At 51.1% G+C, this 14,861-nt stretch overlaps 1 protein-coding gene across 2 annotated transcripts in view; it reads left to right on the forward strand.

Annotated features, from left to right (window-relative positions):
- Nucleotides 1-12,748, forward strand: part of SEPTIN11 (septin 11) — a 52,752-nt gene extending 40,004 nt beyond the window's left edge. The window contains exons 8-10 of one of the 2 annotated variants that reach the window (XM_054172549.1): nt 3,063-3,195; nt 3,772-3,959; nt 12,086-12,748. In XM_054172549.1, coding sequence (XP_054028524.1) covers nt 3,063-3,195; nt 3,772-3,959; nt 12,086-12,101 — 337 coding nt within the window. In that variant the 3' untranslated portion in view covers nt 12,102-12,748. Of the gene's footprint in view, nt 1-3,062; nt 3,196-3,771; nt 3,960-7,707; nt 10,974-12,085 lie in introns of those variants that run through there. The other variant, XM_054172548.1, reaches the window with a different exon arrangement.
- The last annotated feature ends 2,113 nt before the right edge of the window (nt 12,749-14,861 follow it).

A 14,861-nucleotide genomic window follows, 5' to 3' on the forward strand; every position in this document is an offset into this window, starting at 1 on the left:
TTGCTTCCTGTACATGAGGCCTCTCTCTTGACCAAGCCATAAGGGGAAAGGAAATGAAAATGTACAGAATTCCTTCATCTGGAACATGCTAGTTCAGAACAGCTTGGTCTGGGTGCCTTCTCCCTCCAATAAACAAACAAACCCCATGATCCCAAGCTGTTTGGCTGAGGCTGATGGATATCTGAAAGGAGGGAGGCAGACAGCAGGGTTGGTTCTTCCTGCTCTTCCTTTTGACACCAGGGATCAAAAGCAGACCTTTGCCATGGGTCTGGACCCTGGGAGCCACAGGCACCACTGTACTTCAGCCAAGAGCGGGGAGTCTTCAGTAAATCCCAGGCTCAGGAGGGCAGAAGACCCCAGCAAACCTTTGGTGCTGTGTAGGTACTTGTGTGAGGTTTGAAAGAGGGAGGCTGGGGGGTGGTTGTGAGACCCACCTTGCTGGCAGAGCCTCCACTGCCTCTCCAAGCTGCAGGGGTCAGGAGGGAGCACCAGTGCCCACTCCTGTAGGCATCTGTTCTGAAGTGGGGTCCTCTGTTGCAGAGACCCTTGTGCTGTCCCCTCTCTGTTGTGCCCTGGTTTCTCTGTTGCTCTGAACAACTTTCTCCAAAGATATTATTGTTTTAAAATACTATTTCCAAGGGCTCCATTCAGTGTGTGGGGAGCCAAGTTACTCCTCTCATCTAGGTTCAGATGTTTATGTACCCATGGAGCACATTCCCTTGTCATCTTTGTCTGGGAGAAGCTGCAGGGATCCCAGCTGGTTTGGGCTGTTATTCCTTAGGGCTGGAAGCATGTGTTTTCACATGCAGCCTGGAGCTGCTGGGCTGCTGTCTCTGAGAACTTTGCTTCTCTGGAGGCTGGAGTCACTTCAGTAGAGAATTAAGCTTGCTGCCTTTAGGGTAGTGGTGAATTTTGAAGTCTACAATCCTAGAATTGCTTGGGTTCAAAAAGCCATCCAAGATTGAGTCCAACCATCAACCTACCACCACCATGGCCATTAAACAAACAAAGTGCCATGGCCACAGGTTTCTTGAACACTTCCAGGCATGGGGACTCCAACACCTGCCTGTGCAGCCTGCTCCAATCCCTGACCACCCTTGCAGCAAAGACATTTTCCCTTATCTCCAACCTAACCTTCCCCTGGCAGAATTTCAGGCCATTGCCTCTCCTTCTATCACCTGAGACTAGGGAGAGGAGACCACCCCCTACCTCACTGCAACCTCCTTTCAGGTAGTTGTAGTGAGCAATAAGCCTCAGCCTCCTTTTCTCCAGGCTGAACACCCCCAGTTCCCTTAACTACTCCTCCCCAGACCCTTCACCAGCTTGTTTGCCTTTCTCTGAACATGCCCCAGCACCTCACTGTCATTCTTGGAGTGAACCTGAAGCTGGGATTAGCAGTGAAGCTGGGACAATTTAACTCCTGGTAGCCTTGTCCTGCTTTTCCATGCCCTGGCATTGTGGTTTTGGACATGACTTTGCAGGAAGGTGTTTGCAGTGCTGGGTACAGTTAGCAGTGTGCAGAGCTTCCCCTTCCAGTCCATGAGGCTCTGCTGCTCCCTAGGATAGGGTGTCACTAATTGCAGACTAAGCTTCACCGAGCACTGAGGCTAAGCTGCCCTCAGGCCTTTCCTAAGCTCTAGCCAAACCCTTCAGAAGGGTTGAAGAATTCAACTCAGTGCCCACAGTCAGAGGATTAATTCCAAGCCTGAATTTTAGGGAGGTTTCAATTTGAGTCTGCTGCTCTTTCTCTGCTGAGCAGTCTGGTGATTTGGTGAAGAATCCAAAGCTGCCTCTTGCCCTCTTCTCCCATGAGAAGATTATTTCTTTTCCAATCAGCATGTTTGCTTCCATGTGTGGGGAGCTGGCATGGTCACCTGGAACTGGGAATCCTCCAGCCAAAGTGCCTCTCCATTAGCAGCATTAAACCCAACACTTGGGTTAGACATCAGGAAGAAGCTCTTTACAATGAGGCTGATGAGACACTGGAATGGTTTGCCCAGAGATGTGGAGGCCCCAGCCCTGGAGACACTCAAGGTCAGACTGGTACCCTTGAGCAACCTGATCCAGTTGGAGATGTCCCTGCTCACTGCAGGGGGGACTGGACAAGATGACCTTTGAGGGTCCCTTCCAACCCAGTGCATTCTGTAACTGCATGTTCCACTGGTCAATGTGTTCCTCCAGAGGCAGGGAGTCTGTAGGTTATCAGGGAAGTTTACATTGCAAAAACTGCATTTGCAGAGAACCATCTTGGGGGAAATAGTTCTCATTCCTACACTGTCAGTATGGCTGAGTAGCCAAATCCATTTAAGGAATGAAATGAAGGGGAATTTTGGCATCCAGGATCCCTAGGAGGCTCTGAAAATCTCAGAGGTGCATGGACAATGTATTTTATGTCCCAGATCGTTGCTGTGCTCTCAGTGCTGGGGAAATAAAGGCATGCCAAGCAGCAGAGGGGGAATAAAGGGATGAAGGAGTCCAGTTACGTGGTCATTTGGAGGAGGAACACTGCTGCTTGTTCACAAAGGCTTAGCCTCCCTTGACAGCTAAAGGGAAAAGAGGTCTCCCAAGGTGGCTTTGCCTAAATGAAGCCTCTGATCTGAATCCATTAGCATTAAGTAGTGAAAATTCAGTTTTGCTCAGTGTCATGCTTGAAGAGCTCCCTAAAGCCAGGTGTCCCACACTGCCCTCCCACTGCTTGTCCTGAATCTCCTCAGTTCAAGTGCAGAACTGGGGGAAGTGAGGAGGTGTGACTCCAACACATCAGGAGCCATGTGAGTGGCCAGGGAGTGCTGTAGATGCTTACTTCGTGGCTGTTGATTTTGGAGAGCAGTCACCCAGCCTGCTAACTGATCTATAGCGTCCCCAGCAGTGTGCTCCTTTTGTCCTAGGCAGCTCTCTCCCGCTGCTGCCACCTAGCCACCTTGGGCTGGTTGCACTGGAGGTGCTCATGTCTCTGTCACAGACCTCTGACGTTTTGTGATGTCACCAGAGGCTGGACATTCAGGACTGTACTTGAAACACAGCTCTGACTGTTTGGCTTCTTTCTGGGTGTTTTTTAACAGTCTCCAAGAGACTTATGAAGCAAAGAGGAACGAATTCCTGGGTGAACTCCAGAAGAAGGAGGATGAAATGAGGCAGATGTTTGTCATGCGAGTGAAGGAGAAGGAAGCAGAGCTGAAGGAAGCAGAGAAAGATGTGAGTAGACTGTAAGGGGAAGGAAGCAGAGAAAGATGTGAGTAGATTGTAACTTGGGTGGGAGGATTTCAGCTGGGACTTTTCCAAGAGAGCCTGAAGGAGGTGAGCATCCACCTCACAAAGCCCACAGAGGTGCTTGCTGCACATCAAGAGTTGCAAAAGGCAAATATGAACTCAGTTCCCAGTCCTGCCATGGACTTGCCCGTCATGCAAGTCCTCTGACACTTTTCTGTGCCTGTGAAATAGAACAGGAGCATTCCCTGCTTGAGGACAGCTGGAGGAGGATACATCCCATGGCCACGTTTCTTGCTTTGCACAAGAGAGTCCCTAGGTGCAAAACAATGAGGCATGGAACATGAAGGTTTGGAAGTGTCCAGAGACCTGTTGTATTCCTTCAGCAACCTAAATTCCCACCATCTGTGTGTGTCAGTTGCAGGGTTGGTCACACAAAGTACCTGGCACAGGCCAGTGGCTTGTTACTGATGCAGCAGAGCCACTTCAGGCATCATTACCCAGGGATGGGGATGAGACTTCCAGTCTCTTCCCATCCGATTCTCACTGTCTCTGTCCTGGCAGCTTCATGAAAAGTTTGACCATCTAAAGAGGACTCACCAAGAAGAGAAGAAAAAAGTGGAAGACAAAAAGAAGGAACTTGAGGAAGAGCTGAACAACTTTCAGAAGAAGAAGGCAGCAGCTCAGCTACTACAGTCACAGGCTCAGCAGGCAGGTTCTCAACAAACCAAGAAAGACAAGGACAAGAAAAAGTAAGCTGATGTCACCCACCTCCTTTGCAGGGTTTGTCACAGTTTGGGAGGTTGTTTTCTCTTTCTTGCTGCATGTCTGTATTTGCTTTTCCCCACTGCCAGACTGGAAACTGGGCTTTTATCAGCCTGAGCAAATAAAGTATTTTTTCTACAGGGTGGGCCAGGGACATGATCTTAATTGTTCTCCAGAAGACTACCTTCTGTTTTGATGTCACAGTCTGACTGGTACGGGAGAGCAATGGGGTGGTGAAAGTTTGATCTGTGATCAATCCAGCATCTTCCAGAACAGCTCTGGGGTGTACTGCACCCAGAGTGATCTGCCTGAGCTAGAATTGCTCATGGGCTCTCTACCTGCCCTTCCTTTCTTCCCAGAGCAGTTTCTAGCTCCTATCCCTTAAGGTTCTAGTTGGAAGTAGAAGCAGATCAGAACCCAAACCCACCATGTTGTTTTGACATGGGAGATGCTGCTGCCTACAGTGGAGGCTTGGAAGCTTCAGGAGAAAATATGAAAGACCTTTTGGGTTCATTTTCTTCAAACCCAAACTCTTATGGTACCATAATTGCAGGCAGAGGGCATTTGTGGTGGGATCAAGTTGACATAAGCTAACCCCCCCACACCTTTTGGTGAGGATAAGGGCACTGTTTTATACTGTTTCCTGTTTGTATGCTGGGGCTATAGTCCTGCAGCCTCCAGCAGCTTAGCAGGCACTGAGGGTACCTGTGAACAGAGTCTGTCACTACTTAGAGGTGGGATTTCCAGATGTCCTCAGTATTGACCTAACTCTGCTCCAACTGAAACTCCACTGAACACTGCCATTGACTTGAGCTCAGAGTTAAGTCACTGCAGAGCTCTGCTGGAAACCTCAAGCTCTAGATGGATCCAAATTGGTGGGACCTCCTTCTTGCAGCTTTGATTAGGAGATCCCTATTTACTACACAATCCTGGCTACTTCTCCCTGCTTGAACAACACAAGATCCTCTTAGGTGTGATGTGCAGAGTGAAGCCAGGCACACTTTGCAGAGGTGGACTGTGTGTGGCTGGTTTGTGCAGCACAACAGGTCAGGTTTCCATGACAGGCTGCTCTCAGGCCTCCTGGCACAATCTCCTTGGCTTTGTCTATATCTAGCAAGGGGATGCTCATGCAGGTCCTCCTGGGCCATCTGGCCACACTGCACTAGTTGCTAACTGCAAGGGAGAGGTGCAATGATGGTGAGGCAGCAAATCTCCCTGGAAAACACTTCTTTAACCTCCCCCCATCTCCCAACCCCAGCCAACAGCAACATGCTTCTAACAGCTGTAGCAAAGGGCTGGGTTCCTTCTGGCAGCCACCTGCTGGACTAACACTGAGCTGGCCTGGGAAAGCCAAGCTGCTGGCAGGGATGTGCTCCAGACCTTTCTCTTCCTTGCTGACCAATGAACTGAAGCCAGGTGTGAGCTGTCCTGCAGCCTCCAGGAGTCTGCTGTGCTGCCCATATACCCATGTCCTCCTGTCCTTTGGGAAGCTCTGCTGGCACTCTCTGCATGTCCCCTGTGTCTGCTGCTGGTTCCTTGCCTGCTACTTGTTGCTTTTGTCCCTGGCTTCCCCAGGGAGGGTGGGGAGGACCTCAGCCTGGTTCCTCAGCTGATGTCACTTGATGATGTAGCTCCTGTGGAGCCATGCTGCTTCATGCCAGCTGGGAACCTGGCCTTGGGTGCCTGTTGAGATACACTGAGTGCTTGTGTGCTGCATGCTCTGCTGGGGTAGAGTGGTCATGTAGAGGCTCAGCAGTGCCATGTTGCACTGCAGGAACACCACCTGTGGGCAGCTGAGGTCCATGCATGCTGGAATACCCTTCTGCCACGATGCCTCTCAATAGGGTAGGCTGAGACGTTGGTCTTTTCCCAGCTGAGAGTTCAGGCATGGCAAGCCATTCCTTGAAAAGAAGATTTTGAAGACCTTTATTCTTGTCTCTCACACAGAGTTGGCAGCTTAATGTTTTTGAGAACTCTGGAGTCAGGTGTGGTTTTCACCTCTTGGGTCTGAGACCAGTGCAGTATAGAACCGTCTGAGGAGCTGAGTGACTTCTGTTAGGTGCTGTCTGCTGCTGTGGAGTTGGCTGGCAGAGGTGCAGCGTGGTGGGTGTGAGGCAGGGGTGTTTCCAGCACCAGGACAAACACAGTGTCTGCTTTGCTGCTGCATTCACAGAAACCCCCTCGTGAGGAACGTGCACTTCTTGTAGTGTCTCCTTTCAGTGTGGCTCCACACCAGGTGCTGTAACTGCTTCAACTCTTCCGTAGTGTCTGAGTTACTAACAGAGGCTTGAGAGGGGAATGCTGATGCTCCAGCCTTGTAGCACACCTTGGGCTTCCTAAAGGCTTTACCTTCCTCCTTGTGCTCTAACCAAAAGCTGCAGGTTCTTTAGGTAAGGCTCTCCCCCTCTCCCTGCTGACAGGCACTGCGGGGCTCCTGCGCAGGTGCCGGAGGAAATCCTTGCCGTGCACGGTCCTTGTAGCCCCCCCAGAATGTCACTCATGGGAATGCTGCTTTCTCAGGCTGGGATCTGATTTCTCCAACTTGGACACCAGAGACTTGCTGCTGTGCTGTGCAAGCCAGAGGGAAGGATGGGGGCAAAATCTGCTGCTGGCTGAACTCCTTGAGGGAGAGCTTGGCCCTCTTGATACCCAGACAGGCCCTGTAGGAACAGCTTGTCTCTGTTCCCTTTCTTTAAGCAATCCATTTCTCAGATTCCAGGAGTTTCTGTGCCTGGAATCTAAACTTGTTGCAGCTGATGGCAGAACTGTGCTGCTCTCAGGACAGCACGTCTGTGTGCCTCAGGCATTTGGGTGACTGGAGTGCAGACACCTACTCAAACCCTTTCCTGCTTGGGGGCTAAGTGTGCTTCTTGAGTCCCTGCTGTAGCTCTGGGGTGGGACTGTGCTTCAAACCTGAACCATCTGCAGATGGTTCCTGGCAAAACCAACTAGAAGCAGCAAATAGCCTTCTGGTGCTTGCCTGTTGTTTGGTAGATGGCCACATGCATGCCTCAGCACATGCTGTTGTGTTACTTGCTCACCCTCAACCCCCCCAGGAGCTGGGACCATCTGTCAGGGCTCTGTTTCTGTTGATTTCAAAAGCAGATGAAAATCTCTTTTTTTCAGTTGCCTTTCTACACACCAGCTTCCAGTCCAGTGGGGCTGATCTGCTGTGCTTGGTCCCAAAGCAGTCCCTGAGCTCTAGCACAGCTACAATCTGAGCTGCAGCACAAATGATGTCAGGGCCTGGCCCAGCACCCTGCAGAAAGAGGGCTTTGCCTGAAGGCTCTGACTCAGGTCTGCAAGCTGAAGTGCCCAGGTCTGAGATACCTGAGTTTGGGTAAAGCTAAACTAAGCACAGAGCCTTCTCCAGGAGCATCTCTCTGAGGTGCCCCAAGCTGGACACCTCCAACCACACCTCCTAGCCAAGCACAGGCTGAAAAGCTGAAGCTTAAAGGCACCACCTTGGCTAACTTTGTGGTTGGTTGGTCACTGCTGCTGCCCCTCAGGTTTCTTTTTGCTTGTCAGAGGCTGGAGTAGAGCCCAGCCTTGAGGGTTAATTCCTTTGGAGTGCCGTCAGCCCTCTGCATGCCCAGCCAGCAGAGCAGCTTGCTGGTGTTGGTTCTCTCAGCTTTCTTTTCATTTGGGGTTTATTTTTCCTATTTTGAGTTCAAGTATTGCTAACTCTTTTTTTGTTGTTTATTTGTTCTTGTTGTTTTTTTTTTTAACTTGCAGTGCAAGCTTCACATAAAGCCTGGCAAGCCAAGGATGTTCCTGCATTCACCTGCTTTTGCAGTAATGTGTCTCTGCCATCTGTTTTCTTTCCTTTTAGTCTCTTTTTTTTCCCCCCTTTTTTCCCTCCATTTTTTAACACAAATAACTATTAACTCATCTAATAACATAGTGGGAGCAAGAAGGGAGAAGGATTGGGTGCAGGACTCTATGCAACTGGAAGCTCCAGGGTGGGGAAGGAGCGAGGTGATGATCCCATGGGTTTTCCCTCATCAAAACCAGCAGCAGGAAATTGTTCTTGGCCCCAAACTGGAACTGAGTCAGGGCTGGATGGCAGCAGCTCAGGTGAGCGTTGTTGACTGGCTCAGGTCCTTGGTGCTGGTGGCCTGTCCAGCTCTGGGAGAGCTGGCTGCAGTGTCCCCTGTGCTGAAGGCTCCACAGAAACCAGCCTTGGGGAATTCCTGCTGCCCAGGGATCACAGACCCTGGGTTTAACCCAGCCCCTGCTCCTTCTGATGTTAGAGCACCTGGAGTCCCACTGCTGGGGGGTGGGGGAGGCTGTGTGTGTAGATAACCAAAGTTGTCACTGACCTTGCATGCCATTACATTTGCATGATGTTTTTATTAGCTCCTGGGTTCCTTGCCTGCCTTGATCCCAGTGGTTGGCTTGGGGTGGTTGTCACCTGCTGGCCTGTCTTTGCAGCCACCCTTCCAGCTCAGGCCAGCAGCTGCCTGCCGACTGCTGCGGTGGGAGCCCAGCGGCACTGCAGGTGCTGGGAGCAGCACCACTTCTCACTGCCCCTTCCATCTGTTACCTGCCTGGCCATGACCATTGAAGCCTCACTTGAAAGAGCACCTGGTCTCCAGTGTGCATGATCTTAGCAGCCCATATGGAGTCAAAAGCCTGGGTGGGGTGGAAGATATCCTTCAGAGGCCTCTTAGAGCTTTTTGGGAGGATGCCTACATGCACCTAGACAGGCTTGCAAAGCTGCAGAGTCCAGAATTTCACAGCAAGGCAGAGAGGGGGCCTGGACCTTGTGCTCCCCACCAGCCCTCCTGCACCAGGGACAATGTCCCTTGAGGATGCAAAGGAGATGTGGCATAACCAGCCCTGGTGGTGTGGAGATGAGTCTGATCGATGTCTTTTCTACACCACTGCTTTTTCGGACAGAGTCTTTCCCATCCTTCTCAAGAAGTGGCAAGCCATGCTTACCCTCTGACTTCTGCATTTCTTTCTCTTCTGCTGATGTCCAGCCAGCATTCCACTCCTCCTAGCTAGGTAGTCTCCTCTTCCTTCCCTTAAAAACCACTCTTTCTACCCCAGCCTCACACACTGCAGTTCTTCTTTCTGGAATGAAATTTCTTGTCTCTCTGGGAGAGGGGGGAAAGACCAAACCCAAAAGGCAGAATTATCATCTCTGAAGTGTTGAACTGGGGAGTGTGTTTGGGGATTGTCTTGCTTTTTAACCCTCCCTGCTTGAACATGGCTTTGGGAAGAGAATATCTAAATGTCATGTGTTGGACAGACAGCAAAACCTGATTGGAGATAAAAAAAGCTGGAAATAAAACCGTTGAGCCTTTTCTTCCCTTTGTTGTTGTTGGGTTTGTGTTGTTTGGGTTGGTTTTGGTGGTGGTTTGTTGTTTTGTTGGGGTGTTTTTTTCCCATCACACCTCCTGCTCTTCCCAGCCATGATGCACATCTTGTCAGGATAAATAGGTTTGCTAGGAAAAATTCAGCTGGTTCTTGAGGCTTCTGGCAAAGCCAGCTCTTAAATCTCGAGCTGTCAGGGAAGAAGCTCGGGTTTTGGCAGGAGGTTTTCACAGCCACATCATCCTGCACATCACTGAGTGCTTGTGGCAGAATGCTTTGCTTCAGCTGTCTCTGTGCATGTCCTCCTCTTAATTACCAGCAGCTGGTGCCAAGAAGGAAACTTCATTTCCACGTTTCTTTGTCCTGCTTCATTTAACAGCCCTTGAAGGTACGTGTGCTAGGGGAAATCAGCCGAGTCCGGCGATTCTCCGCCGTTCTTTTGGACAGAAAGCTGTGGCCAAGTGCATTCATGTGTTCTTGATTGAGTTTCTTTCTCCAGCACAAAAACAAACTCTTCTGGAGAAGCTGGGAATAAGCCATAAACTTGTGCAAGTTAAAGGTACTGGTTTGGGTTTTCTTGCCAAAGGAGATGTTGATCACTTTCTTCTCTCCCCTTAACCCCCTAGGCCATGTTTAGCTTGTTGCTGATGCTGCACTTCTTGGCTTTCCTTTATGCCTTTTTTCCCAGCACGGAGTGAATTATGGACTCCAGTCTAGCTGGTGTGCTTTCACCTTTGCATGTGAGTAGAGCAGTAAGAGAACTCACCCTTCCTGCCTCACTGCTGATAGGAAACCAGCTGTGTTTGGCTGGGGGGAGGCTGGCTTTTGAGTCCACTTCTTTACAAGTGGCGTGGTTCACCCAGCATCACACCTCTGCAATAACCTGCTTTTGCTGAGAGGGTGGAGAAGGAGCCCCAGGGAACACAACATCCAGTTCCTAAAGCAACCCACCACAGCTGCCCTGCAAGCCAGCTGGTGAAGCTGTGACAGGGTTGCATGGGCAGACACCCTGCTTGAGAGGCACTGCAGCCTTCCCTGTGCATGGCACAGTGAGCACAGCTGGCTGATAATGCTGCATGGTCCTCACAGGTGGGTTTCAAAGCCTACAATCATATAAAAAAAGCAGGAAAACTCACTGAAACACATCTCTGGGATGCTGGTGCCCCCAGGGCACAAAACACCTACTCAGAAGGGAAAAACAACCCAAATCCAGGTCACTGAGAGCAGCCAGGATTGCTCTGTAGAGGTGGGCAGCTGTGTGTCCAGCAGTCAGCCAGAGGGGTGGAGATGAGCAAAGGTTTGGGCTCCCAAAGCTCACTGGGGTTGCATGGCTCCTTTCCAGGAGGGCAGAAGGTGCCCTTTGAACCTGTGGCTGTTAACTGCATGCACCAAATGGTGCTGCTGGGGAGGGGAGCAAGCAGTGACCCCCCCTGGGCTCCTTCACAGCCTGGAAATAGCAAATCCTGTCAGCTGCCCACCCACTTTGTGTGCTTCTGACAGTCTGAAATCCCCTCCAGGAGCTCGGTGTCTCTTGACGTGTGCCTCTGTTTAACAAGCCTGGTGTTGCTCCAGGTAGCTCTCATTCTGCTTCTCCTAAAAGGTCCAGGTGAGAATGGAGATGGCTTTTTTGTGTGTGATCAGACCAGAGCTGTCCATTTCAATCCAGCTGCCCTTCCAAGGTGCTGTCAAAGCCCAGGTGTTCATCCCCTCTCCAAGCACCCTGGTTGCATTTGCAGCGTGTGACTTCCATCAGCACGGAGCTGTACAAAGACAAAGGGCTGTGTTTGGCTTTTCTTGCTTTTAACTAACAGAGAAGAAAGCTGTGAACAGCAGTAGGAACGTTGTATCTGTACACACTTTAAACCTCCTGATTGCCTTAAACCATAGATGCAGAACTTTCTTACCTTGCTATTGGAAAGTCCCCCCCCACTGTTTGTAACTGAATGCCTCTGTACCCCCTGTGCAGTGTTAATGCCAACCCTCTGTGTGCCTCTGGGAGATGTTGTCACTTTATTTGATGTGGAAATGTTTGGGGAGGATTGAATTACAGATGGCATCATCACCCTCTAGCATCAGCTCAGCTCTTTCCTGCCCATGCTGTAGGTCACTTGTACAAACAGTGCCAGCACTTGGAGAGGGGAGAGGAAATACATTTTTTACCCAAATGCTTTGGTCTTCACGTGGCCTTTGTGACCCCTTGGTTTTGCTGGTTTGGGAGGCTGTGACAGGAAGGGTTGAGAACGTTGTGAGGATTCCCAGCAGGTGGTTTTGTGCCTTTGAGGTGCCTCTGGAGGTTTGTGCTGCTGTTTGTTGCTTTTTGTGGTGGTTGTGAGCTTGCCCTCCACGTCAGACGGTGTCTTGAATCATGGAATCATTAAGGTTGGAGAAGGCCTCCGAGATCATCAACTCAGCGCCTCCATGACTGCTAGACCTTGTCCTGAAGTGCCATGTCTACTTGTTCCTTGAACACCTCCAGGGATGGGGCCTCCACCACCTCCCTGGGCAGCCTGTTCCAATCCCTGACTGCCCTCGCAGCAAAGGAATTGTTCCTGATCTCTATCCCTTCCCTGGTGCAGCCTGAGGTCATTTCCTCCTGTCCTGTTGTTAGTTACTTGGAGAGGTCCAAGCCTCTGGTGCAGTTGGTTTGTACACCACCTCCTCAGTGCACTCCTCCCTTCATGAATCACTTCCTTTGAGATGTTGTTCCTCATTTTTGTTTCCTCTCTCCCTTTCTCATTTCAATTCTGAACCTCTGTTTCTTTTCTTTTCTGTTTTTCTCTTTTCTCTGTAGCTTCTTCTTTATGTAGCCACCATCCTGCCAGAGCCCCCACACCCTCTCTCTCCCAGTGGACAGCAGGGCACTGGAAGAGCCTGCTGCTCCGGGCACCCCTGGCAGGAGAAGAGCCATCTCATTCTTCCATCTCTCCTCCCCTTTGTGTCTGTCACCCCGCGGGTGCGCTGTGCTGTCTGTCTGCGCGTCTGTCGGCTCCCAGAGGTCACCGAGGGAACGGCCGCAGGAGGGACCTTGGCTGTGCCGTCCCTCCCTCCCCGTTGCCTTTTGCCGTGTTGTGATGACAAATCCAGCCACAGACTGAGGGTGAGGGCGAGTGCACGGCTGGACGACTTCATTTCTGCCTCTAAAGATGACAGCTGGCCACTTTGGACACCACAGCTCCATCACAAGTGTGTCCTCTGCTCCTCTGATGGGCCGAGAGCAAGCCCTCAGAGCTGGGGGACTTCTCAGCGTGCGGCTGTGTGAAGTGGAGGTGGCTGATGTGTTGGTGGAGCCTGTTCTGGACTCTCAAGGCCTTACTTTCATAGAACAATAGAATGGTTTGGGTCAGAAGGGACCTTAAAGATCATCCAGTTCCACCCCCTTGCCACGGGCAGGGACGCCTCACCCTAGACCAAGCTGCTGAAGGTCTCACCCAACCTGGCCTTGGATGGGAGGGGGCATCCACAGCCTCCCTGGGCAACCAATGAACACAATTTTCAGGCTAATTTACCTCTTTATGAGAAACAAAGAAAGTGTTTCCTCTTGTCCAGCTGGGCAGCACGGGCCTGTACTTGGATTGAGGGCTTTGTGTTAGCCTCCTGGAGCCCAGTTAGCAAATATCATTGTTGCTTGTTAGCGATGCTGAGTGCAGGGCTGCCGTTCAGCTTTCTGACCGGCTGACTTTGGAAGCAAATTCAGTCACAAAGCTTGAGAAGTGCCAAAGGCATTGTCTGAAGGTAAAAACAAAGCTGCTCAGCTTGGTGTGTGGTGACCTCCAGCTGGTTTGGGATGGATGGATGGAAGGATGCAGCCTGCTCCTCTTTGGATGTTCTCCAGCTGAGGTGTGATGCACTTTGTTTTAACCGACTACTAGTGATCTATTGTTCTCACCTGTGAACTCTTGAGCAAAGAATTCACCTCCTCCAAGCTGCTGTGGGGAAAGGACTGTTAAATCATCCAGGGTTTGCCTCCTCCAACCTGGGTGTGAAGCACAAGCTGCTGAGCCCTGCTGGGCTTCTTTCAGCAGCACAAAAGTTTTCAGGGTTGGATCACTGGGAGCTCACTCCAGCCAGGGGCCTGCTGTTCTAAAGTGGGAGAAAAAACTCTGTCCTGGAAACCTTTTCCAGCCAAGTGACTTTCTAGAGACACTTGGGAAGGTGATTGACTGTTGGCCTTGTGCATGTGCTGGAGCAACCTACCTGGGAACTGCTGCAGGGATCTGAGTATTTGCACAAATGTAGCTTAGCACAGGATTTGCAGTAATACCAAAAATGGAGCCTGCTCTGCAGGCTTCAGTGGTCTCAGGTGATAGCTGCTGGGGGCTCTGCTCTCCAGCCACCAGTGCTTGCAACAAGAGAGCCCAGATCTGAAGAACTTCTCAGGCTCAACCTTCTGAGGACAAACAAGGTAGCTGGTTCCTCGTGGGTTGAGGCCTGGAGGGTGCTGCTGGATTAAACCTTACCTGTGTGAATTCTTTCCTTACTCTGCAGAACTCTGGGTGCTTTGTGAGCTGGGTGCAAGCAGCACCATTTGCAGGAGGGAGCCCTGTCCCCTCTGAGAGGGCTCAACAGGCCACCCATCCCTAGCTTTGCTGTGCCCCCTTTCTGCAACTCCACTCATGGTAGTCTTCAACTTGCCAGAACACCCTGCTGGTTACTTGCTCAGAGGCCATCCCACCCAGCTGGCTCCTGCAGCATCCTGCATGGTCAGACCTTTCCCAGTGCCACTTGTCTGGGGGCAGGGAATTCTCCCCTTGTGTTTCTCTCATTCCTTGGACTTTGTGGGGTGTTTCCATATCAAACTGCAGTATGGGTTTATCTGGTGCTAGGATTCCAGCTGTCAAGTTCCAGCCCTGGGCTGGGGAGCCAGGCTCAGTTGTGGCATGATTTACTGCACAAAAGCTGGGTGGCAGTGAGGTGTTTTAATCTGGCAGCTAGAGAGGATTTCAAGTGCTGCTAACCCCTGCCCTTACCCATGCAAGTGTGCCCCAGGGCTCTGAAATCCTGGCTGTGACTTCTTAGTCATCACCAAATCTGCAGCAGCACTGAAGTATCCTGAGGGACCCCTGCCTGCTGGGTCAGCCCTGGGCTTTTCAAGGAGCTCTTGAGCCCTCCATTTTTAGGGCATTTCTTCTGCCCTTTGCAAGTGCTGGGCTGTCCCTGGAGGTTGTTCTTCATCAGCTGGAGGGGCTCAGCAAGAGGTGACCCACCAGCAGTGCTGCTGTGTCTCAAGGCTGGGAAGAAGGACAACCCCCCTGTTGTTGGCTGACTTTTAAATCCCAGTGATGTGTTTTGTAAAGCTTTCTGTAAGAGAAGCAGAGCAGCACAACCCAAAGCCCAATGCTCACCCAAACTGCCTTTATTTTGCAGCTCTAGTTTTGCTGTGCTGGTGCCTTGAGTCCTGCATGCAGCTCTGGACTTCATATCTCCAGAAGGACATAGTGGAGGTAGAGAAGGGCACTAAATGATAAATGAGAAGGAGCAGCAGCCAGCCAGGTGAGACCACAAAGGCTTGGAGGCCGCAGCCTGGAGAGGGAAAGGCTGAGAGATGAGAGCAGCGCTGCGGTGAGCTG

The sequence above is a fragment of the Dryobates pubescens genome, chromosome 24, assembly GCF_014839835.1.
Source record: "Dryobates pubescens isolate bDryPub1 chromosome 24, bDryPub1.pri, whole genome shotgun sequence".
Lineage (NCBI taxonomy): Eukaryota > Metazoa > Chordata > Aves > Piciformes > Picidae > Dryobates > Dryobates pubescens.